The 26731-nt window shown below is 52.0% G+C and overlaps 3 protein-coding genes across 27 annotated transcripts in view; 2 read left to right on the plus strand and 1 right to left on the minus strand.

Moving 5' to 3' along the window:
- The window catches only part of POMT2 (protein O-mannosyltransferase 2), a 38615-nt gene extending 25009 nt beyond the window's left edge, over window positions 1-13606 (plus strand). For 4 of the 23 annotated variants that reach the window (XM_049826035.1, XM_049826038.1, XM_049826036.1 and 1 more), the window contains one exon: window positions 409-4811. In XM_049826035.1, coding sequence (XP_049681992.1) covers window positions 409-514 — 106 coding nt within the window. In that variant the 3' untranslated portion in view covers window positions 515-4811. Of the gene's footprint in view, window positions 1-408; window positions 5122-6420; window positions 6574-7578; window positions 7746-10281; window positions 10393-13276 lie in introns of those variants that run through there. The other 19 variants (XR_007509226.1, XR_007509221.1, XR_007509224.1 and 16 more) reach the window with 19 other exon arrangements.
- Window positions 13607-13726: 120 nt separating this feature from the next.
- On the plus strand, window positions 13727-20447 carry NGB (neuroglobin). The gene is made up of 4 exons (XM_049826045.1): window positions 13727-13887; window positions 15254-15365; window positions 16945-17064; window positions 18178-20447. Exons 1-4 carry the CDS (start codon window positions 13781-13783, stop codon window positions 18322-18324), a joined length of 486 nt encoding a protein of 161 aa, XP_049682002.1. The 5' UTR covers window positions 13727-13780; the 3' UTR covers window positions 18325-20447.
- Window positions 20448-22657: 2210 nt separating this feature from the next.
- The window catches only part of TMEM63C (transmembrane protein 63C), a 35343-nt gene continuing 31269 nt past the window's right edge, over window positions 22658-26731 (minus strand). For all 3 annotated transcript variants that reach the window (XM_049825682.1, XM_049825680.1, XM_049825681.1), the window contains exons 18-24: window positions 26482-26547; window positions 26201-26363; window positions 25874-25979; window positions 25495-25662; window positions 25086-25201; window positions 24851-24922; window positions 22658-24769 (exon numbers count right to left, since the gene is read on the minus strand). In XM_049825682.1, coding sequence (XP_049681639.1) covers window positions 24557-24769; window positions 24851-24922; window positions 25086-25201; window positions 25495-25662; window positions 25874-25979; window positions 26201-26363; window positions 26482-26547 — 904 coding nt within the window. In that variant the 3' untranslated portion in view covers window positions 22658-24556. The remainder of the gene's footprint in view (window positions 24770-24850; window positions 24923-25085; window positions 25202-25494; window positions 25663-25873; window positions 25980-26200; window positions 26364-26481; window positions 26548-26731) is intronic.

Here is a 26731-nt window from a genome sequence, read left to right on the forward strand (position 1 = left end):
GTCCCAGTAATACATTATAAAACACTTTTCCATTGCAAGGAATCTTTCTTTTGTCCCAGCACTCAGTGTCAGCACTATTCTCCTCCAAACCTGCAGTTCAGTGGTTTCTGATTTTAGTCCCCATGCTAGAAGGTGCTAGATCCCTCAAATACAGGCAAATTCTTCATTGCTGTACATTTTCTCAGCTGGCTTTTCTCCAAAGCTGTTGCTTTCTAAGAGAAAATACCACCTGTGATAAAACTGTGTACTATGTATATATTGTGTTCAGCAGAGATTAGAAAGTCCCCAGTAGAGCTTAGAGCAGCCCAAAAACAAAGGTCTCATAGGACATATGTATGGACTAATCTGCAATGTTCTTGAGTCAGAAAACTCTGCAGTCCCTGATGAGCAATTGGTTTCTTTCTACAGCTTCTACCTCTTCCATCCTCTGTCCTATGGGATGATAGGACCCATGGCCTCTGACCCTAGCAGCCCCATGGCAGGGCTCCGGTGGATGGACTCCTGGGAGTTCTAGAGCCAACAAAGGGAGCCTGGGGACATCGGCTGAGAAGCATGAGATCTGCTGCTTGTCAGGCTGATTCTGGTGCTTTGGAGCCATGTGACTGTAAAATGTTCTCTCTGGAGAACTCTGGGTATAGTAGCCCTGTTACTTTGGCATTTGTTTGCACTGCCTGCATTGGAAGATGTGGAGGATGACCACGAGAAGGTCTTCTTAAAAAGGCTCATGTCCTGAATCCTTACGTTATATTCCTGGACAACTGGCTGCTTAAATCTCAATTCTTTCAAGCAACATATATCAGTCAAACAGCAGTGGCATTCCAGCAGTCAGACCAGTACAAGTTGGAGGCTGTGTGTAGTTGCATGTTCACATGTATGCGTGTGTCTTCCTTCCTGTAATCTAAACACCGTTACAGTTTGAGAGCCAGACAGTGTCTGAGACATTAGGACTTTTATCATGATTAACAACCTTTCTTATGGTGAGGTTTTTGAAAGCTTCATATAGGTATCTGGGGATCTCCATTCTACCCTGCCCTGGCTGTCTGCATTTTTTTTTTATTCTGACCCTGAATTTTTACAATGTGACTGAACAGGGTCTACTTGACATCTCCTGAGCCACTGTGCCTTGCCTGTCTCCCAAGCCCTCTGCAGACAGAGGAGATGGAGATTGTTTATCCCTGTATACTGCCTTGCTTCCTGGTTACCTTTAATAATTGATAAGAATCACCTAGCAGGCCTGTGCTCAGAGCCAGACTGCTCCAGCTCAGCACTTTGTAGCTTCTTTGCAGTTCTGTCTGAAACTGCTAAGGAAATTACAGTGGAAATAGCAGGTGATTTATTTTCTGCCCCAGTATGCTATGAAGACCAGCTTCTTGGGTGTGTACTACAGACTGAAATGATACCTTGGAAATTTTACAGACAGCTATCATTCATCTTTTGATCCCAGTTATTCCAGTGTGCTTTTAGGGGGAAGGCTTCATCTTAATGAATGTAGCATCTGCAAAACTGGCTGTCAGTGCCACGGTATCTGCTCACTGTATTCCAATATTGAGCAAGTTCCCTCTCATAGATAGCTGAACATCAAATTACTCTATTGAAGGAAATGTGAGTCCAGGCAAAAATTCTTTGTCTGTTAAGTGTCAAGAGCCATTGGATGTTGAATCTCTCCCCTCCAAGAAAGCGGAATTCTATTTATCAGGTGCCTTTCTCCAGTGTTAGGTCTATTTTTGTAAATGTTCCTTTCATTCCATCTCCTACTCTTCACCCAATTTAAATTTCTTGTCACAGTTCAAGGTTGCTACCTTGTAGCATCCAACATGAATGACCCCAGCTGTGTTCCTGTCTCAAGAAGTAATATTTGCAAACTCTTCTGTGTATGTTTCAAGGAACTCAAGCCTTTCATTTCAGAGGTCTTGGTCTGCTTCTTAGCCTTGCATCAAAATTACAGTTACAAGGAGAGCAGCAGGTGAGTGTGTCTGTCTTTAAACATGAACCGTGTGTTCATTTCTCTTGCCAAACCTTGAATCCTAATGTATTTCCTACAACACAGAAGGGCTGCATTAGCATAGTTCTGTGGGGGGGACTAAGACTTCAGTCAGACTTGCTTTCATTCCTCTCTATTAGAGATCCATAGCATTGTTCAGTCAGGCAGCTGCTTGCTATTGTTAAGGCTCTGGCTTAGTATGTCACATCTCTCTCTAGAGGTTGACTCCTACAGACACTAACTCAGATGGTATGGACCTATGCTTTTGATTCTAAAGGTTTTTGAGTTAATCACCTGCTGGTAATGCATGGTGGGAAGTCATTGCGCTAATTAGCTCCCGAGTTTGATGGTTCTTTTCCACTTGCTATTGCAGGAAGTGCTCCCACCTGCATGAGCCAGGGGTTCATGGAGATGATATATATGCAAGAAGGATGAGGGAGAAGGCTGCAAACTTCTTCAGATCCTGCTTGATCTGACAGAAGCTGCAAATTGTTAACTGTTGGCAATGTGGCATGCAGACAGTGCAGTGCTGCCTTTGTAGCAATATGATTCAGCACCTGCTACTCTTGGTGAGATTTTTTGCTTAATACCTTGCTATCCCGAATATGAGCTTTCCCTAAGGTAATCCCATTGCCATGGGGAGGATTTGCCAGAAGAGCTGATAAAAGTAATGATTTAAAGTGCAGGTTTTTTTCCAGCACATACAATCACACACTTGCCCTTAACAACAGAAAAACCTAAGAAACTTGTGAGTGTTTTGGAATGACAGTTTCTAACACTCTTTATTCATCAAATTAAATCTGTGGGAAAGCAAAAATCAACTCAGTAACCTTGGTTTACTTCAACTATTATGAAGAGGTCAGCTTTGTAGGAGCTGCCTGAGGAAGATGAACCAGTGTGTTCCTTGCCCAGGGTCCCTGTATCCTTTAGTACTAATAATTTTTAGGCTGGGGATTGGCAGCTGAGTTTGGGGATTGGCCAGTTGAAGGTGCAAATGTCATGCTCCCATCCCACCTTCCTGTGCACAAGCCCAGCTTCTGTTTCATTACAGGCAAAGGTTTATTTTTCTTTAGGACTGCCATTTCAGAAATCCTCTGAGAGCACTTGATTGGCACTGAGACTAATCTATTTCTTAGGCCTTTTATGCTAGTAAGGGGATGGAGGCATACAGTGAAAAAAAATCTAGCTATTCCACAAGAGGGAGCAACCTCCAGCAGAATCTTTTTTTTTTTTTTTTTTTTTTTTTTTAATCTGGTGTTAAAAGTATTAAAAGTTCTACATTTGAAGACTAGAGGGCAGACATTTCCTCTGCACCCTCTGGACTCCAAGGGTTGGGTTTTCAAGTAAGAGTAAATTGATGTTGGTCTGTTTTCTTTCAGGAGAACAATACTGAAAAATTATTTTAGTTAGGATTTGGCCTTCAGTATTTGCTTCTCAAAACAAAACCTGTCAGGCCATAGCTGGAACATGATAGTAACCAGTATTTTGTGAGGTCAATAAAAGACGATAATTGGGATTCCCTTGCTGACTCTGACTTAAAATGTCTGAATGGTGCAGACATGAGGCAATGGGTGCAGGGTACTCTTTGCTTTCTGAATGGAATTTGGGCTGCTTCAGTTTTTCCATTTGTGCTTGTGGAATGAGTTCAGGTTCATTTTGAGGACTGCTTATCAGTCCTCTTCCCCAGTCATGTGGAAAATAGCTAACAGTGCTTTCTGAGGCTGGAAGGTGCTGTTCTGTAGTGCAGCTGCTCTCTCTGAGCTTTGCTTGACAGGGCTTCTTTTATCACTGGCAAAGTATTTCATCAAACTGTATCTGTGGATTCAAATCACAAAAAGCTGCAGGCTGCCATGTTCCCAGCTTCAAATTCCTTTTTATGTGTAAACTCTGTTTTTACCTCTGCAGTCTTTGGAGGATAGATAGGCGGCCTTTTGGCTCATCTAGCTTCATCCTAGACTAGACAATCCATCCATCTTAAAAGGTTTCTGTTAACAGTTGCTTCAGGACTCTGATGCACGCACGCCTGTTCTAGCAGCACGGACTGGCCTATTTCCAGGAACTGGACTACTCATGCTATGAGACAGAAATATGACTGGGATGAGGATTTGAATAGAGATTCCTGTATCAAGGTTGCCCTTGGTCCAGGTAGAGGACTTTGTGTCAGGCACTGCTTACCAGCATCATTCACAGCCCTGTGGGTGGGAGAGCCACCACCACTCTCTCATCAGAGAGTTTTCTTTGTGCACCTTGACTGGAAGGGCTTATTGATGCACAAGGGGCATTGACAAGGATCTACCTTCTTATATCTCCCTCCTTCCTCCTGCTTCTTCAAGTATGCCCAAAGTACAGGACATGCCTTTGCTTCTCTTCCAAATTTAAGGCTGTGCATCCATTTTGTATGGGTGTCTGAACAAGGGGTAGGGCAGGACACCTCATAGTATCCTGAGTGGATGCATACCTGTCACATGCACTGAGAGCAAAACCAGAAACTTGTTATGGAAAAGTAAACTAATGTGTTATTTGACAGTTCCTTCCTGTCCCTCCTTTATCCCTCTGAGCATGGTTTTTGAGGGACTTGAGAGTGAACCAGCTGTCAACATGGAAACACAGGCATTTACCTGAAATTCTCCATTGCCATGCTTAGCAGTTTCCGTTCCAGAGGCCGTGCCTTTTGTGGCTTACACTCTGGGTTGGCACTCTGCATGCAAATACCATTATAACACTATTTCCTCCTCTCAGGATCCTGCTGGCAATGTGAAAATCTCCCTAGCGGTACTCTGTGCCTCCACCAGCTGGGAAATATAGGTAAGATTTCCCCCCACCCCGCCCCTTTACAGCGAGTGGCCCCACACATTAGCCAGTGTGTGTCATGCAAGCAAAAATGTGTGGACTGTTAGAACATCATAACGCTCTTTCCTGCTGGGAAAGGATGGCTGAGGGTAAGAACACCGTCTCCATAGCATACTGCTTTCTTTGGGGGGCTTTGGGCTGCAAGCAGTCAGGACTGAGAATTGTCTCTGTCTTTTTTGCAGTGCTGAGACCTTGGTTGCATGGTTGATTGTGAATTGCTTTACTTTTTAAACTCCCTTATACTCTTTACTTGAATGTCAAGGGCTACAATTTCACAAATAATATCTGAGGTAGGTGACATACTAGCACAGAAACCACTCCTGCTGAATTTGTAATTGGTCCTAAGACTGCCAAGTGAGTTTATTGTGTTTTACAAGAGATGCTGTTCAGCGCCATCCTTGGAGAACTTGCCCCTGACTGAGCAAGAGTTTGGAGCAGCAGTGACAGGGATTCTTTTGTAATTCTGTCCTGTATTCTGAACCTTTCTTACTAATGCTGTGTGTATATGTGTGTGCGTGTGCATCTGTCCATGAACTGAATGTCTTCTAAGGTGTAATTACTGCACCATATGGTGTGGATGGGAGAATGTTTCCTTGAGCTATAACTGTATTTTGTACAGGAGATAATGGGAAATGAGGTAGAATTTGGAATTTAATTTTGTAATAAATACTTCTTTCAACCATTCTCTTTGTGTCTAGATCTTGGGGTGGGTTTTTTCCCCTTTCCTCTCTCCCTCATATGCTCCTTGAAGTAGCAACATGAACTTCAAATGGACCCATTGGAAAGTTTGATCTAGGACAATGGTGATCTATATCAGCTTTTAGCACACAAATGTTGCTGGACTGCAATTCTAGGAGGTCAGGTTTTACTGCACTCCAAGCAATGTGCTGATAAGCACAGCAGGAAGTGAAACTGGTACATTTGGATGAGAATAAAGTACTGTCAGTTCAAGCAGGTTTATTTCTCCATGTTAAAGATCTGTTAAATTGTAAATATGTATAGTATGTCAGGTTTAATGGGTATATTCATCAAGCTTCTAGTAGATTGCCTATGAACACTTCATTTGACACATCAAGCACTTTATTCAAGAACACAACATTTTTCTATAAGTCATTCTTATGTTGTGTGTAGTGTGCATAACATCAGACTGATGCACAATTTTGTACAAATGAGGCCCTTGCTGTGAACTAAATGTGAGAGTCTGTAATAAAACTGGAATGCTGTAAATCAGAATCTGGCTCTATGCCAGGCTGTAGTGACAGGGTAGCATATACTTTTGAGTGTAGTGTAACAAGGGGTTGCCATCCTTGGGGTGGAACTAGATGGGGAAAAACAAAATACAGCCTTTCTTATTTGGCGCTACACATTGATGCCCAGATCAGTGCTGGAGGAGAGTCAAGCCAGTCTGTTTAGACATGTTCCAAGGGTTGCTAAAGTAAACCCAGGACAGCTAGAAACTGGACTATGGACTGCACAAGGTGATACAGTAGGCTAATAGGTGGTTACTGAAAAGCCTGTTGGCATCTTGTATTGCTTCAGAAAGTGCAAGTTGGTCTTTGGATATTGTCTGATCAGGGCTATTGTTCCAGAAGGAAGGACTACTGATACAGAAGCTGTGCTAGAGCGTAGGGACACCACCGTAAGGAAAAGGCATGAAATATTGTTCAGAAAATGCTGATAATATCTGAAGTAAAACTTTACTTCTCGCTGCCCTCTAAAGGAAGAATGGGTTCTTTCTGCAGGTAAGTGATCTTGTGTGTGTGAACACTGGTGACTGATTTCATTTGCATTTGATTTGAACCTGCCAGGTTTCTAGCCTTCTAAATTCCAGCCATCATTCTGTTACGTGTTCCTCAACAAGAATGAGGCTTTTTTATAACCTGGTATTTTAATACAGATTTTGTGCTCTGTCTTCAAGCCGCTCCTTAATCTTCTTTTTGCTAACCAAATAGAAGTTTTCAATGCAGGTTGCTTTCTCTAGCCCTCAGTCTCCTTTCTTCAGTTTACCCATATGGCTTCTCAAACTGTATAGTGTCTTCCAACATCAGTCTCCCCAATTCCATCTGCTGAAATAAATTTTCATTGCTCCTACCACTGCTTCCTGGCTTACATCCAAGGATTGTGGTTGTCGTACACTTTGGAGTTGTTTTCTAATACGCCATCTCTAACTCTGTAGCTCTGGCCCATGTAATGCTTGTTCTGGAAATAGAAAGTTTGTGCTTTATCTGAATGGGCATAGTCTACTGAGTGTTATGATTGCTGTAAATTGCTTTGTCCATGTTTACCATTCTTGCAGTCTTGTTTTATCTCCAGTTTTCATCCAGAGCTAGTCATCCTGCTGTCTTGCAGCTGACAAAAGGTAGTTTGTAGGCTTCATCATCTGACTTCCCCCCGCCCCCCCCCCCCCCCATGTGTTTTAGGATGAGATAGTTCTGAAGTACCTGGGTTTCTCCATTGACCAGAAAGGCAGATTAAGTTACTTGCCCATATGAAGGCATCTGTGTTGGGTCAGCCGAGTCCCACCCTGGCAGTGTGCTGATCCCTTGGAATACTTTAGGAACAATAACTATTTGGCTACAAGGTGGAGAAGGAAACTAGCTGAGAATTGGGGAGGATTGGTTGAGATGAGAATGTGAACATGCGTAAGATGGTACATCTTTATTTAAGATTTATGAACTGTGTGAGAGCAGCCAAATAAAGCCAGTGCAGCTGAAGAAAGTGAATTTAAACAATTTGATAACTTCCAGGCAAAATCCCATTGGAAGCAAGTCTGAGGAGCAATATTTAAATAAAGTCAACAGGAACAGAAGCACCAACTATCCTAGTGCAAAGCAAGGCCAGGAAGAGCCAAAGAAGAGAAGCTGAGTAGCAAGTTATTAATTGACTTCAAATACAAGAAAGAAGCATCCAGAAAGTAAGAACTCAACTTACTAAGGGCTGCTATGAAAGAGTCATGCAGAGGGGGGAAGCAAAAAGGCTGTTTCACAAAATGAAGACATAATGAGGAATATAAAAGTTAATGAAAAACTGTCAGGACATAGGTAGTAAGAGATGGATCAAGAATTAGACCACTATTTTGCAGAGATGGAAGGGCATGAACTGATGGATAACTCTGAAAAGTTGTACACCCATCTTCAAATGCTTTTATAATAAATCCCCTACAGGGTTTTTTGTTATTTTCTCTATGCTGTTTTTTATCAGGCTAGTTAGTTTCTTCCTTACTTACTCAAAAAGGCCAAACAGGATGATTATTGCCACATTTTATACTCTATAAGCCTACTGAAATCTCATTGTTTCAAGCATTATTAAAAAAAAAAATTAACAATAAGTAGGTTAGAGATCCCCTCAGGCAGCTCTTGTAGGACTCATGGGTGCAAGCTATCTGTGCCTGCTGATTTTAAGTCTTTATTACTAACAGTTGCTGTTTAACATCCTATTTAGTTACTAATGGATTGGAAAGTGCTTTATGATGTTGCATAAGTACATCATTCTCTTCAAGACAGAGCCACAATATTTATTCAATGCTTAGGCATTTTTGACTCTGGAGTTTGCAGGTGCAAAATTTCTCACTGAACAGGAGAATTATTTTTGATAGAGCCCCCAAACTGGAATGGCTTAGATAAGTGAGGAGGAGAAGACCTGAAGCAGGAAAGAATCCCACACATAGAACCATAACACATGGGGTTTGCTTTGAGAGCAGATGGCTGAGTGCAAAGCTGAAAGGTTATGATGCTAGCACAGCCCTGCCATGAAGGGATGGGTGCAATTAAATGCAAAACTCTTTCTTTTAATAAATCACATCAAAGGTGCTATTGTCAGAGACAGTGGCTGTAAGTCAAATGATGGTAGGAGATGTCCTGGTCAATAGTGTGGATTGAAATTGCAGGAAGGAGGGAAAGAACAGACACAGTTGAGGTCAGAGAGAAGACCGTCAATGAGTACTGCAGAGATCAGCACCCAGGTAGGACAGAAGCCAGGTAACTGTGCTGACACAGTGCTTGCCAAGCTGCTGGGCATATTACCTAGAGCACTATGTTGAGCTAATGAGGCTGGAGAGCTTTGGGACCATGGCTACTTGCATCCAGCTAGCTTGGAGTGTGCACACTTCAGTAGTTGTGTCTTATGATCAGATTCAGCTTGTGTGTCAAGACTGACATGGTAGATAGACTTTTTGAACTCGCTTTGGTAGAGCGACTTAGAAAAGACGGTGGTTGCTGCTTGGAAGATCAGCCTGGTGGTGGGAGTAGCAACTGGTGGATTATCACTATGCTAGAGACAGCAAGGTGAATAACCACCAAGGTAGGGTCTGAGCATCTGTAAGTGCCAGACGTGGTCCAACAGCCCCATAAGTCAAAAATACTCAGGCTAGCAGCTCTCTGTGTGGTCCCTTTTGGCTTCTCCTCCCACTTTGTGCCCTGTCAGCCTTGGATTGGTTTCACCTGCCTGTACAAACTTTCCTCAGCTGGCTCTGGGAGATCCAAGATCAACCTGGGGATGTCTAGTAGCAGATTGAAGTAAAAAGACATGCTTTCATTTTATTCTGCTGTTGAATCCTCTCCCACACATTGTTCCTCCTCCTTCTGCCTATCCCTCTCCCCTTAGTCTAAATCCTCAAGGTCAGTAGTGCTGCCCTGCTCTCCCTGCAGGCACGGTAGCAGCCAGTGAACTCTGCGGCTGTTGCCTTCATCGTTTTATGGGCAAGATTATTCCCTCCTGCATCTCTTTTGCTTCTTGTTATGCAACTGTATTTCATGATTTGCTTTGCTACTGAGCTGTGCCTCACCATGGCCTGAGGGGGTAGCTTGAGAAGACTGCTGGGAATGTTGCATGACTTCTACTCCCACCTGAGGATGGGGACTGGAGTCTGGGGAAAAGAAGAGCTGTCATGGTCTGTGGTTTTGAGACTGGGGGCAAGGGGAAAGAAAGGGGATTAGCCAAGCCCAGGAGTCTGTATCTGAGGTGAGCAGGGAGCCTGAAGCAGCTAGATCAGAGTGGTGTTATTCATGAACACTCACAGGCATAGACTGGAACCGAACAGGAGCGCAAAGGGGGATTTGGGTTTGTCGGTACAGCAGCTGGGACGAAAACTGACAGTGCCACAGCAGCATGTCCAAAGCAGTCATCCCTGGGCCAGGCTGATGGGGTGTCGCTGGGGAAGGAGGGTTGTTCTCCAAGTGCCCTGAACCCTGAGTGCAGGGTTGGGGCCTGGCATTTGCAAGCTTATTCCAAGTTCCGTCACACTGTTTTATGAGATTGGGCAAGTTTCTTTCCTTGTGGGTAAATGGAGGCACTGAAGAAGTAAAGCTGACACTTGGCAAGGGGAGTTATGAGTGTTGGTCCTGTAACTTGAAGGGGCTGTAGATGACAATAGTGAGACCCTCTGCAAATGAAAAACATTATAAATTGGTGCTGTTCCAAAGCACAAAAGAGCTTTATTATCCTCTTTGCAGGTCAGTGAGTTTCTCCAGAAATCTGCCTCCCTTTTCTCCAAGTGGCCTATAGGTGATTTTGGAGTAGCCTGTGCTGCTAACCTGATGGTTCTTCACTCACGAGAGCTCCAGGTACAGTCTTGTAGAAATCCAAGAACATCTCAGAAAAGAGCTGAGCTGCCAGGCTAGGTACATGGAGTCAAGGGAGTTGGGGACTATCAAAGGAAACCCTCAGACCATGGAGACGTTTGCAGTGCTCAACCTCTTGATGCATCCTGGGGCTTCCTCATGCTTGAAGGCTCACAAAACACTTGAACAAGAAGGGACGTTTGCTTGTTTGTTTTTCCTTGTACTTTAAATCCTCTCTGGATTCCACTTGTGCTGTCAGTACCTCAGTGCTGTGGCAGCAGGAGGAGTTCCTCTGACAGCCATGTAGCTGCGAGGGAGAAGCTACTTTGCACGCAGGGAAGAGCACTATGTCTCCTGAGCCCTCGCTCTTTTAAGTCATATGTGAATAGTGGTTCAGATGTTTCTTACCTCTGAGCTCTACCTGTCTCCCACCTCAGGTCCCTCCTTACAGCTCCCTTCTGTGCTGGAAGATCTATGCTGTCACAGGGGAAAATACTGCAGTTTTTATTAAGGGAAAGGTCACCTACCAGTGCCAGAAGGCAGCAAAGGGATGGATTCACCATTCAGAAGGGCAGGGAAGGTGGGGAAACAGCTCTTGAATGTTCCCGTACCCTGCCCAGAAGGAGCTGTTGCCGGGGGACAGGGAAGGAATTAACTCTCTTTGGTCCTTAGACTCTGCTAAGAGTCACACCAGTGTGTGGTTTGGATGCCTACAGGTGGGCAGGGGTACGGCCAGCCCATCACCCCTTTCATCACCTGGGGCACCTGTATAGTGTACAGGAGGAGGAGACCCATCACGCTCAGCACTCCCGTTGCTGCCATTTTGTCTGGTCTGTTCTGACACTTGCGCCTTGTCTGCAAGCGCTCAGCATGCAGCCACCATCTGGAGTATGGAGGGAAGGTGCAGGGGGGAAGACTTTGGACAAAAGCCACCGTTTTTTCCCTTGCTGTCATGGCTTCACTGCTATTGTCTGAGATAGCCTTGCCATCGGGAGCAATGGCTGAACCTGCATTTTGTTGTTGCCTTGGGACACGATAGCTTGTATGGTGCCTGCACGGACCTGAGGAAAAGCGTCCCACATCCCAGCTAAGCTTTAGGAGCTGATCACTCTTAACTACAACAGCTTGCTTTTGTGGTGCTTCTCTTCCTCCTTTATCAGGCAGCTCTGAATATATTCAAAATGTTGCTAGGCAAATATTCAGCCTCAATTGCTGCTCTGACGGCACATATGTGCTTCAGCTCTGCTCCTTGGTATCCTGTGATCTAAGGAGGACTCTCCGCTCTCCTTTGCAGCACCCTGGCAGCACAGTGCTGCCCACCTGTTCTGCTCCCCCTTCTTGTTAGCAGGGTCAGGCTGAACTGCCCAGCCAGGCTCTGGTGAAGCTCCATGTCTGTGTGGTTGTGACAACTGGCTGAAATGTAGCTTGTGCAGATGACATATAGGATGACACTTCTTGCTCTTCACCGGTGCACTTGATCAGCTGCAAGATAGCTAAAGGTTAATGTTTGCGTTGGCACTACTGGGCTTGTGATAGCCGCCCTGCTCAGATTAACCCGGTATTTCCTGCTGCTCTCCTGGCTGCTCTTTCAGACTCCCTGCAGCTTCAGCAGTTATCATCGCACCAATTTATCATCAGTCCCCGGTGTGAATGTTTCCTTTGCAAACACACAGCTAAGCTGCTGTTTTTAGCGGGAGCTTGTTGTGGACAAAAAGATGGTGGCCAACAGCAGGAAGCGCTGCAGGCTGGCAGGTTGCATGTTCTGACCCTCGAGATGGCCCTGCAGCTCATGACTTTTCTTTGTTATTGAATGCTTTTTATTTATCCCCAGTTCTCGAAGAATATAAGTGTGTAGAGATCATATGCTTTTGGGGCTTTTCTTAGTTATCAGGAAAGCTAAAATGCTGTATTTTTAACAGGAGCCATGATTTAACAGAAGGCATTTGCACCTTTCCAGGACCTGGCACATTTGACATTAAGTCTTTTCTAGCAATGGCATTCAACACACAGTATACCTGGAACATCATTTGTTTTCTGGCTCAGTAGCCAGAAGTCTGTAAGTATTTGTGGGACTCCTTAGTCCTACCTGACAGTTCAATTTCTTGGTGAGTTTGTTGGACTCTTCAAGAGCCCAGCTTTAGGACAGGGTTCTCCACCTTCCTCCAATATGTATGGAGCTTTTCCTATACGGCATCTTGTCTGGTCTGTGCTGAGAATGTGAGGTCTCAAAAGCCTGAGAAAACAGGTAATTTATTCTGGCACTTGCAGAGACGTCTCCGGTGGCTTCCTGCTGTCACTGCAGTCAGTGCTGTCACTCCGGCTCTTTAGGAGAAAGGCCCCTGGGAGACAAGCTGGGGCTGGGGCCGAGGATGTAGCATTGTGCCTTTGAACTTGTCTCCTCCCAGGGATTATTTTCAGTACTCCAATGAAAAGAGCCTCCTTTCTGCCTACACCGAGTCAATGTGCTCCTGGGTTGGGTCAGAGGCTGCTGTCTTCTCTCCTGATTACAAGAACCAAGTCTGATGTATAGAACCAGAACTTATAATGAGATCGGCACAACTGTTATTTCAGAGCAGACTGTGACAGTTTCAGTGCTTTTGTGTTGCTTGCATCCTTCTGAAAACCTGAACTTGCAAGACTGCTCTGGCTTTCCTGGTTTCTGTTGTGCTGCTCGAGACCTCGCTTGCCCCTTCTGCCTTTGTTTCCTCTGTGCTGCCTAAATCCCGGGACCAAATTAAAAGCAGTGTTTCCCTTTGTCTGAACAAAAAAGAGAAGCTGGGTGTCCTGAACACGTTTGACAGAGATGACACGCCTTCTGACCTGTTGTTAACAACTTCGCCTGGTTCAGCGGGCTTAGTTCGCCTTAAATTAGACGTGTATCTTGCAGGGGCTGGACTGCACCTGCCTGCGGAGATAGCAGGCGGCTGCGGGCTGTCCTGAGTCTCAGCGGAAGCGGCCACGAGCAGGAGGACGCTGCAGGGCTGGAGCATCGCCGAGGCCCGCCGCACCGAAGTTACTCTCGGCGGGAGCTGTGCTGAACGGCGAGCGAAGACGGCCGGTCCCGGCGGTCCCCTCGCAAGCGCTGCTCCGCCGCGCGGCTTCGCGTCTAAAGCGGGGCCGATCGGAAAACGTCAACCGGGAACGAGCTGAACTTTCCGCTCCGCCCTGCGGCCGCGAATCCTGCGGCGGGGGTTTCTTGGGGAAACACAGAGCGAGCCCCCTCTTCCCCGTCCGGCGGTCGGGGAAGCGCCGGGTGGCGCAGAGGGGCCGGCAGGACAGGGGCAGAGCGCGGGTGGGCCCCCCCCCCCCAGGTGAGCGCGGCAGCGCCCGCCCGCCCGCCCCTCGCTCCGCCGGGGGGGCGGGCAGCTGCCGCTCGGCGGCCCCCTCCGCCATGGAGAGCGGGATGCCGCTGTCTGGCAGGCAGCGAGCGCTGATCCGGGAGAGCTGGCAGCGGGTGAGCGGCAGCCCCGTACAGCACGGCCTCGTCCTTTTCAGCAGGTGAGCGGCGCGGCAGGGAGGGGATGCGGCCGCCGGCGGGCCAGCCCCGCCGCCCGCCCGGACGGAGCCGGGGTCCGCTTCTCGGGAGGGAAGCGCTTCCCTTCGCTTGGCGGTTCCCCGCCCTCTCTGCCCTCCCCGGGGCTGGCGGTCGGCGGGAGCGGCGCGGGGCTGAAGCCCCTCCACCGCGAAGCCGCGGCTGCCGTGGGGCAGCGGCGGGGGGAAGGCCTTTCCCAGCCTCCGGGAGCGAGAACTTTGCTGCGGGGCGAAGGAGGGCGAGGGAGAGAGGCAGCGGGCAGGTCTTGCGCGTTCCTGCCCGCCGGTCCGCCGTCTCGTCAGCGTTACTTCTGCTGTCCGAAGAGCTGCGCGCCCGCCCCGCTCTGGGGAGCGCATCGAAGGGAGCCCCTCGCTGCCCCTGACGCGGCACTCCGCAGCCCCAGGCGAAGACCCGGCCGCTGGGCAGGCGTTCGGTCGGAGGGCAGAGCTAACGGCGCGCCGCGGGCAGCGGCTGAAGCCCAGCTCCTTGCCTCTCCTGGAGGGGTTAATGTCTCGACCGTGGGGAGAGAGGACGGGGGAAATCTACGAAAAGTCATTTAAAAAGGACGGTTGGAGAGTTGTCGGTCGGCTTCGGGAGCAGGGCAGGAGCCGACCCTTGCAGAGCAGGGCTGCGAGCAGCGGCAGCAGCAGGAACGTTTGGGAGTGTTAGCGGAGGGGAGAGAGACTCGGTAGTTCAATGTGCAGGGTGAGGGGAAGAGAGGCGGTCTTGCCTGAATTCCCTTTGGCCTCCGCGGACAGCATCAGCCTGTTAGATCTGCCTGGGTGGCTGCATATGTGCCTGGCGTACACTGGCAGGGAGGATGAGGAGGGGGGGGAAATGGGAGCTGGTAATGGTGTGGGAGAGTGGGGCATTAGCTGAGTTTGTACGTGCCCCCCTTGCTCCAGTAGGAGAGCCGGCTGCTGGAGCTTGCAGGCTTTCCCTGGATTTGGGAGCTTTGGGTCTCAAGGGGATTGTGAAGCGGGAATGGGAAGAGTGGAGACAAACAACCAAGACTTTGGGAAGAAGGGCCAGGCCGGGAGGAACTCTGGCGAGCTGGGACTGGTCCTCAGGTGCCATGAACACAAGTCTGAGAGCTGGGGCTGTGGGCTAGGGAAACAGAGACTTTTTGGACTATAGGTAACCTGGATTGCCCCAAACTAAGACTTTTCAGAATCTCTGGGTCCTTTACAGGTAGGGAGGGATCAGTAGGTAGGAAGGGAGGCAGAGGGAGGCCTGCGGGTGTGCTACTGATGAGGTTGTTCCTGGGGTGAGCAAGACCCTAAATAAAGGTGAATTAGTGAGAAGATGGGGGTTTCCCTCTTGCTGTTGCAGGTTGTTTGACTTGGACCCTGACCTGTTGCCCCTTTTCCGGTACAACTGCAAGCAGTTTGCCAGCCCTCAGGAGTGCCTCTCCACCCCCGAGTTCCTGGATCACATCAGGAAGGTGAGAGAGGGGCTGTGGCATGGCCAGAGCGCAGCCCCCCCCCCCCCCCCCAGTGGAGGTGGAAGCCCTTAGGAGGCAATGGCTTGGGACTGTGGGGTGCCTGACTGGGGAACATGGGAAGTCTCCTCCTGCGATGGCAACTGCAGGGGGTTTACTCATGCTAGCAGAAGGTGCTATTGCCAGGGCAAAGTGCCTTACAACAGTGGGGAAGGGATGAGGGTGCGGGTTGCGGTGGGTAAGAAGCACCATCCTGATTTCCGTGCCCTCATCTGAGAGTGGATTGCCTCTTGCGAAGGTTGGAAGCCCCCTTCTTCTACTGTGGAAGTGCTTCAGTGAGCTCACTTCTGTCCAGACAAGGACCGAAGCCCTTTGCTTGGCCACATGCTGACTGAGAGGTGGCACAGAGCTGGGCAGTGGGCCAGGCTTCACGGACTCACTGCTGTGGAGAGGCTTTTGGTGGGGTTGTAGAGTCCAAAGGCCCACAGCATCTCTTGGATAACCTCTGGGGGAGTGCTGTGATACCCACGTGCCTCGCCCCAAACCAGGGAGAGGAGCAATGCTGATGTCACCTGGAGGAGCTCATGCATGGACAGAACTATACCCAGTGCAGCAAAGACCCTTTGCTGAGCCCTAAACAGCAGCCACACCGGGGTAGTGCACAGCCTTGGCTTGCAGATGCCTTCATAAACTGTCTGGCTCCATCTTTAAACCAGTTTGGTGCCTCACTTGCCTGTCTTTAATCCTCATAAGAGGCTGTTTCAGGACTGTGCTCCTCTGATAGCTGCAAGCTTTTTTGTTATTTTCCAGCCTCTGTTTATTGGCAAAGTTAAGTCCATTTTTACTTCTGCTATTATTGCCCTGAGCTGAAATAGCTCTTTGCTCTTGTTGGAGATAATTTTCCTGTTGAAATTATAGAGCGCAATTCTATCACCTCTTGGCTTTGCCAAGCTAACCATGCCCTGGTTTTAATCTTTTCTAATTTGGTGTGTCTGTTCCCTTCATCCCTCTTTAACCCTTCTCTCTCCTGTTTCCATTTGACTCTTTGTGCTCCTGGGAGACCGCGGTGGTATGTGCTTTTCCAAACCAGGTCTCTTGGCTGTACTATCCATCCCATCTCCTCCTCGGCTGATCTTAGAATTGGAGTTGCCTTTTTCACAATTGCACCTTCTTGGCAACTTCTAGTCGGAAACTCTAGTCCTGGCAACTTCCAGGGCTCCCCTGCGGTTGTCCTGGGGTCCTAAGAGCTGTAATGACTGCATCAGTGTTAGAGCTTACCCCATCGCTGCTGTGCTATAGGGTTGAGCAGTTTACTGCCTGTGGGACAGGGAGGTCAGCAGTGCTGCTTGCTCTGGCACTGCTGGCAGTGTCCCATAGAAAGATGTGGTGTATGCTGCTGCCAGCATACCTCACTGATGTGACACACGGATCACAGCAGAGTGAAGGAAAGCTCAGAGGGCATTTGCTGGTCTGGGAGGTGGTCAGGCTGAGAAGGGTGAAGCACAGGTGTCAGACTCTTTGTTCCTCTGGGAGGGCAGCAAAGCCTTGCTGCTAATGCCATTCTGCCTCTGTGCTCCTGCAGGTGATGCTGGTGATCGATGCTGCTGTGAGCCACCTGGAGAACTTGTCCTGCCTGGAAGAGTATCTCTGCAACCTTGGCAAGAAGCACCAGGCAGTTGGGGTGAAGGTGGAGTCTTTCTCGGTGAGGCGTCCTCTCTTGTCCCACTGTGGCTGTGTTTGTGCAGCTGTGCCTGCAGCCCTCGGCTGACCCCATCCCTCTGCGCCCACCTGCTGGGTTCATCTGGCTGGAGAGAAAGCTGGTGGCTCAGGGCAGCCCCTGAGCTGCAGATACCTGCATAGTGATGTTCAATCAGGGAAACCCTTGAGCTCTCCTCATTTTCTGCCCTCCCCCAGTAAGCCCAGGGAGAAAGGACAGAGGGGACCAAGGCATTTCCCCCTTTTGAGGAGCACCATGGTTTGGGGCACTGACCCTGGTTCACTGCATCAAATTATCTGGCCAAATCTCACTGCACCTGGGAAAGGGAGCATTCACCTCTCTCTGTGTCTGCACTGGGTTGGGGTTGCTGCACCTCAGCCTCTGCTTCCTCCATGGAAGTAGGACAGGAGCATCCTCCATATTAAATCCTCGCTTACTCCTCTCCTGCCATCAAGCATGGAGAGAAATGCTGGATTACACAGCAGGGAAAGGCAGGTTGAAGGAAAGATTTCTAACCAACGCATGGCTCCCTCCTGATACTGCTAGCTTTGGTCCTCTTCAGAGGGAGGAGGGTCCCCTTTGCTTGGGGTAGTGATCCCCACCAGCCCTGTGCTCAGTGTGTGGGTGCTCCTGGATGTGGTTGCTCGCAGCTCCATGAGCAGCAGTGCCCTGTGGAGAGACCTGAGAGGTGGCAAGGCAGGCCCTCAGCATCCAGTCTGCGGTCTGGCCCACTCTCCTGGCATCGGGGCATTGCTCAGCTCTGCTGATCTGCTGCTATGCCAGGGGATGGGGCTGGGAGCCACAGAAGATGGATGTGTACCTTTGCCCTGGTGTTACATGCCTGATGTCAGCCCTTGCTCCCTGCCTGCTCTACCTACTCACCCAGGGTGTGGGGTAAGGGCCAGCATAGGACAGGGAAAATCATGGGCTTGTTCTGGGCCCCCTCTGAGCGGCCAGGGATGGGGTGGCCTGGCCCTGTTGGTGGATGAGGAGCAGCTGCCCTGCAATGGGAGAAGTCCAAAAAGGCAGTGAAGCAAGAGATGGGGCTGTGTGTCATCACTTGGTGCTGAGCTTGACACCTCCCTGTTTGGTTTGCAGACTGTCGGTGAGTCCTTGCTGTACATGCTGGAGAAATGCCTTGGCACTGCCTTCAGCCCAGACGTGCGGGAGGCTTGGAGCAAACTCTACAGTGCTGTGGTGAAAGCCATGCAACGCGGCTGGGAGACCCTCCCAGAAGGGGACTAGATTCTGCCAGCCATCCCTGTCCCTGACCACGCAGCAGTCCTGGGCAGAAGTAGCACTCACACCACGCTCTCTGCCTCTCTCCACCTCTGTCTTTCTCTGTGCGCCAGCCCATCGCTGTTTCCTTCAGTCACATGTGCTTCGGGGCTCTCCCAATGATTCTGCCTTGCTTCGACATGACCACGTCTCTGCCTTTGCTAAGGGCTGGCAGGGTACGCCTCTGCAGCGAAGCCCAGGAGTGCCACAGCACAGGTACACCACCCTGCCCCAAATTCCTTCGGGCTACCTGGAGCACCAACACCCATGTACCTAATCTGGTTTTTAGCTGGCTCGTCTTCCCTCCTCTTGCTACCCACCCTAGTTAGATCACAGCTAGCGTAGGCATCTTGGGCTTATTTGCCCAAGATCCTGTTTGCCATGCTCAAGATCTGCCAGGTCTGGCACTGCTCACTCCTGCACTGGTGTGCCTGGTTCAGCTGTGGCAATGGCAGGTTTGGCTCCCTCCAGGGGCAGGGGCAGCAGAGGTGGGAGGTGGCTGTGCTGTGTGGCCGTCCTCCCCAAACCTTGCAGGGAGAATTTCCCCCTCTCCCTTCACCAACATGTCGCTACCGGACAGTTAATCCTGGTGCTCTCTTCTGCCTTTCCTCTGCCCCGGATGGGATCCATGGCTTTTCCTCGTGTCTGGTGGGCCACAACTCAGTGTGTTTCCTAGGGATGCTTCAGGCAGCAGGGTCGTGTTAATCCCGAGGTGAGGCTGCTTTTAGCAGGTGTGGGCTGCCAGCTGAAAATCTCGTGTTGGTTGGGCTGGTTGGTTTAACCTCAGAGCCAGCTGAAATGTAGCAGCAGTGGTGGCTCTTTACTGCTTTGTGTTAAGGAGAATAAAGTAAATACAAGGAAAAGAAGTCTTAAAATAAAAATGAAGGTTGCAATCATGTCATGGCAACAGTTTCCAGAAATCATTCTGGCTCTTGGCCAGAGGAAGCAGAGCTGGAATATCTCTGCTGATGCTGTCAGGACCTGGAGCGCTTTCCAGCTGCACAGAGTGCCCATCTGCAGAGCTCCTCACCCTTTAGTAATCCCTCCCAGCCATACTTGAGACACAGCTGCTTTGGAGCAGAGTGAGGCACCCACTTAGGTATGTGCAGCAGTGCTGCGTCAGGACAGGAGTGAGAAGACAGCATCTGCTGGAAGAAATCCCAGGAAATGGCTGAGAGGCAGCACCTGAGGGCTCTGGGGGGAGCTGAACTTGAGCACTTTGAAGAAGAGTTCATCTTTGTGGGGAAGATGCTGTGGGACAGGCAGAACCCTGTTTCCAGCCATCACTAGCCGCAGGGCAAGGACATGGAGCAAGTATTCAGTTACAGGCAGTGCCCTTTTTGGCAGGAGGAGCCCAGCATTGAGGGCTGAGATGGTCCTGTTCTAGAGACACATTCCTCCTATACTCAGACGTCCTCCACTCTGGGGCAGGAGAGGGCTGCCCGCTCCTCACAGCTGAGCTGATGTCTCCCAGCCCCATGCCATGGAGGGAATGATGGGGTGCCCTGTGAGATGGGGGTCTGCTTCCCTGCCACTAGGCCTGGTGGTGGCCATGGGCTTCCAGCAAGCAAGGAACCCTCCAGCAGTGTTTGGGAGGAGAGCTGAGAGGTATTATGGAACAGACAGTGAACATCTCCATGTAGGATGCTTGCTGTCCTCCCTGTGGCACCAGGCTCTGCTCCTGCAGTCCTACAGTGTGGTGTTGTGCATCCTGGCCCATGGGTCTCTCCCAGGCAGTGAGGGATGGAGGAGCCGGGGCTGGGGGAGGGGCTAGCTGTTACGGCATGGGATGGGGTAGGAGGATTTGGGAATGGGGACATCCTCTTTGCAACCCTGTTCTGGGCCATCAGCCTTCAGCATCACAGGGGGGACCTTCTGGCTGTGTGTGACAAGTAGGCAGCTATGTGATGGGTGTGGTGTGGGTGTTACTGCCCCAAACCATCCCTGCTCCCTCTAGCTTTCCCAGCTCCTTGACTTCTCCTCTTCTGTACCACGTTTTGTGTAACTCCCAAGAGAACTGAACTAGTCTGTGTGCCTCTTATACCCAGCTGTACTGTTTAAATAAAGAGCAACAGTGAGTCTTGGCTCTTTTTGTTGCCTTAGGTTTATTTTAACATAAAAGGCCCAAGCAAACAAACAAACAAACAAACAAAAAAGGTTGACGGAGAGGGGGGTACTGGTTTCTTATTGGCCCTGGTTGTGGAGATATTGGTCACTGGGAGTGCTTGTGTAGTCCAGCTTGACTGACATGAGAGGGCATGCAGCACCCATGTCTGTTGGGAGCTTTTGTGCACTGTAATTGAATGGGTGAGCAGCGGAGGGGCTAGCAAAGGTGTCCTGCTGCTGATTGCTCGTTACCTTCCAAATTTAACAATCTCTAATGGAATTAGCATTTTAAGCAATCAGCCTAAAAATTCCTTTTCTGTTGTTCAGTTGTTGCTTTTGTTCTTTGAGATAGCATAGGCTCACCTCCTGCTGGTCACCCACAGCAGCAGGGCATGGCCTTGCAGCAAAGTCCTGCCCGGCTCCATGCAGCATCCACCCTGCCAGCAGCCCTGCCCCAGGCAGCAGCTGGTGGGGGATGCAGGAGGTCCTGCCTCCCACTTCCCGGGGCAGATTCTAGCTGTGACACACTGGGTTTCCAGCCCTGGGAGTGTTGGGCACTTGGCACTGAAGAAAGATGGTCCCTAGAGTGGGCAAGCCAGCTCAGGGTCTGTAATAGCATCTCCTGGAAATCCCAGCCCTGCCACAGGGGAGCATGGTGAGCATCCCGGGAAAGCCGCTCTGCTCTGCCTCGGGCAATGTTTAGGATGGGGTATGTTCTGTAGGGCAATGTGCAACGGGCTGCAAAGGGCAAGGCGAGCAGCAGACACCTGACGCAAATAAATCCTCCCTGTGGTTCATTGCTAAAATAAATTTTCCAGCTCTTCCTGGCCTGGAACACAGCTGCCGGCCTCAGGGCTGGCAGTGGGAGCCCAACCACAGCGCTGCAGGGAAGGGCCAGTGCGGCACCCCCTTCCAGCAGCAACCCCATCTTTGACCCCCTGCACCAGAGCAGAGGTTTGCCACGGCTCCCACAAACCCGCCCCTTTGCCTTGGCTGCTGCCCAGCGGGGATGCTCCCAGCACTGCCCGCCACCAGCTGATGCAGTGGGAGACGCCATGCAATTGCTTGGCCCTTTTGTATGCGAAGGGGCTTTTGTATGCGAAGGCTGTAATCAGGCAGGCGGGTTTCTGATGGCTGGAGTGGTGGAGGCACAGAGTGATGAGGCTTACACAAGCTTGTTAGGCTGTAATAAGCTTCCCCTGCAAGGACCAGGAGAGCCGCCAGCTGGGGAGGGCAATTACAGCCCTTGCTAACAGCCAGGGCTCCTGCCTCAGCTCCCTGGCACCAGCAAGGCCCTGCATTTAGCCCGTTTCCCACTAATTACAAGTCGGGGGGGGGTGGGGGTGGGTGGGGTGTGATGAGGGGAGTGGGTTTTTTAATTTTCCAGTTTTTCACCCAAAGGGAAGTCCTCCCTGTCCCATAAGCCAGGCTGGCTGGGCAGGGTTCGCCCCCTGGGAGCCGTGGAGGGGCTGGCCAGAGGGACCTGCTGAAACCAGACACAGCTCAGTCAAGTAGGAATTTGGGTATAAAGACTGTGTTTTAGGAGGGAGGAGGGGAGCAAAAGAGCACTGTCTGCTCAAAACCTAAAGAAAGGCTCCCAAAGTGGTGTTCACCCCCTTCCCTGGGACTTGCTGGTGGGCAGTTCAGCTTTGGGAACATCTGCTCCATCCCCAGATGGGATGGGTCCCTCCGCTCCTTGCTGTGGTCCTGGAGGAGCTCCAGGCCACCATCCTGCTCCCGCCAGGCAGTGTGTGCCCCTTTTTGGTGGTGTCCTGAGCCAGCTGAGCCTGTGGGGCGAGCACTGGCAGAGGATGGGCAGGGGAGGCACATGCCTGTCCCAGGGCTGCACCCCTTCCCCAATGTTGGGGACAGTGCTGAAGGCTGAGCCAGCCTTTCCAAAGGGACACAACAGAGCAGTCCCCTGCTCTCGCACCTTTGCTGCATCTGCCCACTCACTTAGGTTTGCTTTTGTGGGGACCATGGTGGGTGGCGAGGTGCCTGGAGGTGGGTAGGTAGCCAAATGGTCTCCTTGCCACTGAAGTTTCCGCAGGATATCCCCAAGAAGGGTCAAAAGCAGCCCGCAGGTGGGGAAAGGGGCTGGAGCATTTTCACAGGCTCCAGTGGCGAGGGTCCCGCCTCTCCTGGCACCAGGCAGGACGCACGAGGGTGACAACACTAGGCAGCGGCTGGGTGAAGTAATTTTATTCAAGGCACGGTCATAGCAATAAATCACGAGAAGGTACAGACCTCTGGCACATTCCTACAGCGGGGCAGCCAAGGGCAATCGGACCAGCAGCCCGAGCTCCCGAGGATGTGGTGCTGCTCGCAGGCACTTGCTTCCACCTGGAGAGAGGCCACCAGCATCCCCCCGGCTTCAGCCGGGGCTGCCCCTGGAGCAGGCAGTGAGGGCAGCGGCTGAACTGTGGGCAGCCCCGCGGGCACGTGGGCAGGGAGCCGTGAGCCCCCCAGGGTGCTTTTTGGGGTTGGGAGGAAGAAGCTGAGCTCAAGGGTCCCCCGAGGCAACCACTTGGCAGCTAGCATGCCGCAGCCATCACCCCAGCATGCAGGAACATGGGTGGGATGGGGACCACAGCGCTGCCAGGTGGCTGAGCCAAGACCCACCAAGCCCCACAGGGATGTACCAGGGCCCACTTGAGTCCAACAGAGACCCACAGCTCGCTGCTGGGCTGCCTTTTAACCCGGCCCCCCCCGCCCCGGACTGGAACAACCATGCAGCACCAGTAATGCTGAGCAGTGCCATGGCCAAGTGTCTGCCTTCACACAGCAGCACTCCCCACACTGGCAGCCTTAGTGCCAGCAGAGCTGCATCATCATCCCTTCCCTCCCTGGATGGCCCCGGGGACAGCGGCTAGAATTGCTCTGAAGCCAGCAGGAAAATCAGGAGCAGGAAAATTAGAGGAAAATCAGCCCCAAGGCCAAAGCGGGGTCAAGCAAGGAGTCAGCATACCCAGGTGGGCTAGCCTGGTGGGAGAGGGGCCGAGTAGGGCGAGGATCTGCACTCATCTCCAGGGGCCTCCACGGCTGCTGCGGATGAGCTGGAAAACCCCAGGATGCTGCCCAGGCAGGAGCCAGCGCATTTATACTGATCACAGCAGGACTCACACTTGGGAGGTGGTACGGCTGCTGGGGGAGCATCCCATGTCTGCGACTTGTGGGTGAGGGCAGGATGCGGTGGACCAGGACCTGGAGGCCAGGGTCCTGCCCGTTTTTGTTGCAAAAGGATGGAACCATGCAGGGTCCCATGGCCAGCCCCAGGGAGAGCACGAGGGGGATACTGCTGGGCGAGGCGGGATGACGTGGAGCTGCCCTCACAGCCATTAGACACACTCATCCCTTGATCTACCGCTCCTCCCCGTGGACCCAAGGGTGCAGGCATGGTGCAGTGACAGTGGAGGGATGGGGTGGGAGGGTGGGGAAGGGCTGGGCTTGCGTTTTTGATGCTGCCTCAGGGCAGGGCTGCTGGTGCTCAGGCAGACGTGGGAGCAGCCCTGAGCATTCACCTCCCACCAAAGCACACAGGTCTCAGCAGTCCCTGCTTTAACCTGCAAAGCCTTGGGGGAGGCAGCGGGGCGGGCAGAACCTGCACAGCCGGCACCAGGGGAGGCAGCAGGACAGCTGCCACGAGCAGGGGTGGGAAGCGAGGGTTAGGGGTGGCCATCCCCTGCCACCGAAGACCCATGGGACAGCGTGGTGGTGGGCACATTCATCTGAGCTGTCTGGGCTGCTTCCTCCTCATGGAGGGGCCAGGGCCTCCCTCCTGCCCCCAAAAGCATGGCCTCTCAGAAAGACCCTCTCCCCACACCACTGCATCCCTTCTTCCCCATGATGGGCTGGAAGAGGCAGGTGGGGATGCGGGAACAGGGGGGAGGCTGAGCCAGTCCAGGCAGCAGGAGGGACCAGCAGAGCCTCCCGCCACCTCCCATGCAATGGGGTCTCCCCCTCACATCAGTCCTGTCGTCCCCCCGCCCCATCAGCGAGGTGGCCCCCACCAGTGCTGGGAAGGCTTCTTCCTGCCCCCTGGCATGTCCTCCGCTCTCGGCACAGCTGGTCCTTGCCCCAGCGACGGGGGTGCTCACTGGTAGCGGGCCTGGCTCTCCATCACGGGGCCGCTCCTGTACTCGCCCTCCACTGTCTCCAGCTCCGTCTCGAAGCTCTGCAGCCCCCCGTCCTCCCCATCCTCTGCTGGCTCCAGGTGGTTGCCCATGGTGCCATAGGACTGGTGCGCTGGGGAGGCCGCTGGCGTCAGGCTCAGTTCGGGCTCCTGCAGGACGGTGGCCACGAAGAGCTGCCCCGGGGGGCGGCGGGTGGTCAGGACCCAGGAGAGCAAGGAGGGGTGGCCACGGCAGGGCTGGGGACGGGTACTCACATTAGAGTTGGGGGTGGAGGAAACGCTGCTCCGCTCCACATCATTGAAGGCGCCCTCAGACTGGTCAGACATCTGGGGAGAGGGGGGCCGGGAGGAAACGACGGTTTGGGGGTCCCCAGCCGATGCTGGGGGCCAGCCAGGTGCCACCTGACTCATTACAGCAAACACACCCCGGAGAGGCAAGGAGGGGACACAGCGGGGCAAGGGAATGGGATAGGCGGCTGCCTGCGCTCACCTGGTAGCTGGAGGGTTTCCGTGGCTGCAGCTTCTTCAGGCAGAGGCCAAAGAAGGAGAAGACAATGCAGGAGAGGAGGACCACAAAGGTGAAGAGGGTGACAGGGCGGGTGGGACCTAGAGCACAGAGACACTGGGGCAGCACATGAGCCTCCAAGTACCTGCTGCATGTCCAGCTGAGCCCCAGGCTGGTGCCTGCTTTGGGTCTTACAAGCTCTCAACCCCCCTCCCACAACACTAGCTGACAGCCTCCTCATCTGCCAGGTCTCCATCACACCTTCCCCCTTCCCATCCCCCTTTCCACCCTCTGTGCCATGCCTAATTCAGGGGGGTTGACACCAGTGGCTTATCCCCCCAAGCATTAGATGTGACCCTCAGCAGTGGCGGGGGAAGTCCCAAGCTCTCCCTACCGAGGCGCAGGACGGAGAAGAAGAGCAGCCAGAACATGCAGAGGATGGGGGCCACCACAACCTGGCTGATGGCGGCGACGTGGAGGCGCTGGTTCAGCTTGGTGGGGATGTACACATAGTAAATGTTGTATCGGTCAACCATGTGCTTGAGCAGCATGTAGAGCAACCCTGGTGGGAGGAGAGAAGCCATTTGTGGTGGGAGGACAACAGGGACAGACAGGTCAAAGGGACAGCAGGGCAGGCCTGGGGGATGATGCCCAAGGGTGCCCTCCCATACCATGTAGAAAGCTTGCGCTCCCACGCTGCTGCTGGTGGCTGGGATAGGCTGTTCTTGGTATGGCCAGGGGCAGCGGGACCATGGGCATGGGATCGTACTTACCGAAGGGGACGATGATGGGGCAGGTGATGCTGTATGTCATGACAACGGAGAAGATGCAGCAGGTCCAGGCATACTCCAGTCCAAACTGGAACTGGTAGGCTTGGCTCTGGGGCACAACCAAAGTGTCATTACTGCCTCTGCCACTGCAAAGGCTGCACTTGCCTTTGCACCCTGGCCGACATGACTGCCTCCCCCCATTAGCCCCCACAAGGCCTGAAGAAGTCTCCAGAAGCCTCCCCATAGGACTGGGACGGCCTGAGTTTCCAGCGAGCACGTCCCTGCTGTTCTGGGGGTCGCATAGGCTCAGAGGTGACCAGGGCCACATACCCGCTTGACGTGGAGCCGCTCGGGCTCAGACTTGGCAAAGCAGAGGCGGGCGGTGTAGACAAGGAGGCCCGGGATGCGCAGCAGCTCCATGGCTGTCCCAATCAGGCTGGAGGTGACCACATAGTTGACGAAGAAAGCACCGTTGTCCGGGAGGAAAACACACCTGCCCCAGGGACACAGAAGGTGAGAGGATGCTTGGGCAGGGACCTAGGAGAGCTGGCAGGGGCTGGCGTTGGATGCTCCTGCTTGCCCAGGAGGTTTGGGAACTCCCTGTTACTCACTGGAACTTGATATCAGCCTCGTCCAGAAAGTGAGTGTCGAAGAGCCAGCGGAAAAAAAGGTCCAGGCTGGAAGGGGGAGAAGAGGAGCAGCTCAGAAAGAGGGGCAGCTGCAGAGCAATATGAGGGCACAGTGAGCGCGTGCTTCCCCCTGCCCTGGGTGGGCGAGACCCTCTGGACCCTACACCACCAGAGCAGACCCTTCTGCCGCATGGGACCACTGTGGCATGGGTGCTTGCCTCCCAGATGGTCA

Source organism: Accipiter gentilis, chromosome 22 (genome assembly GCF_929443795.1).
Source record: "Accipiter gentilis chromosome 22, bAccGen1.1, whole genome shotgun sequence".
Classification (NCBI taxonomy): domain Eukaryota; kingdom Metazoa; phylum Chordata; class Aves; order Accipitriformes; family Accipitridae; genus Astur; species Astur gentilis.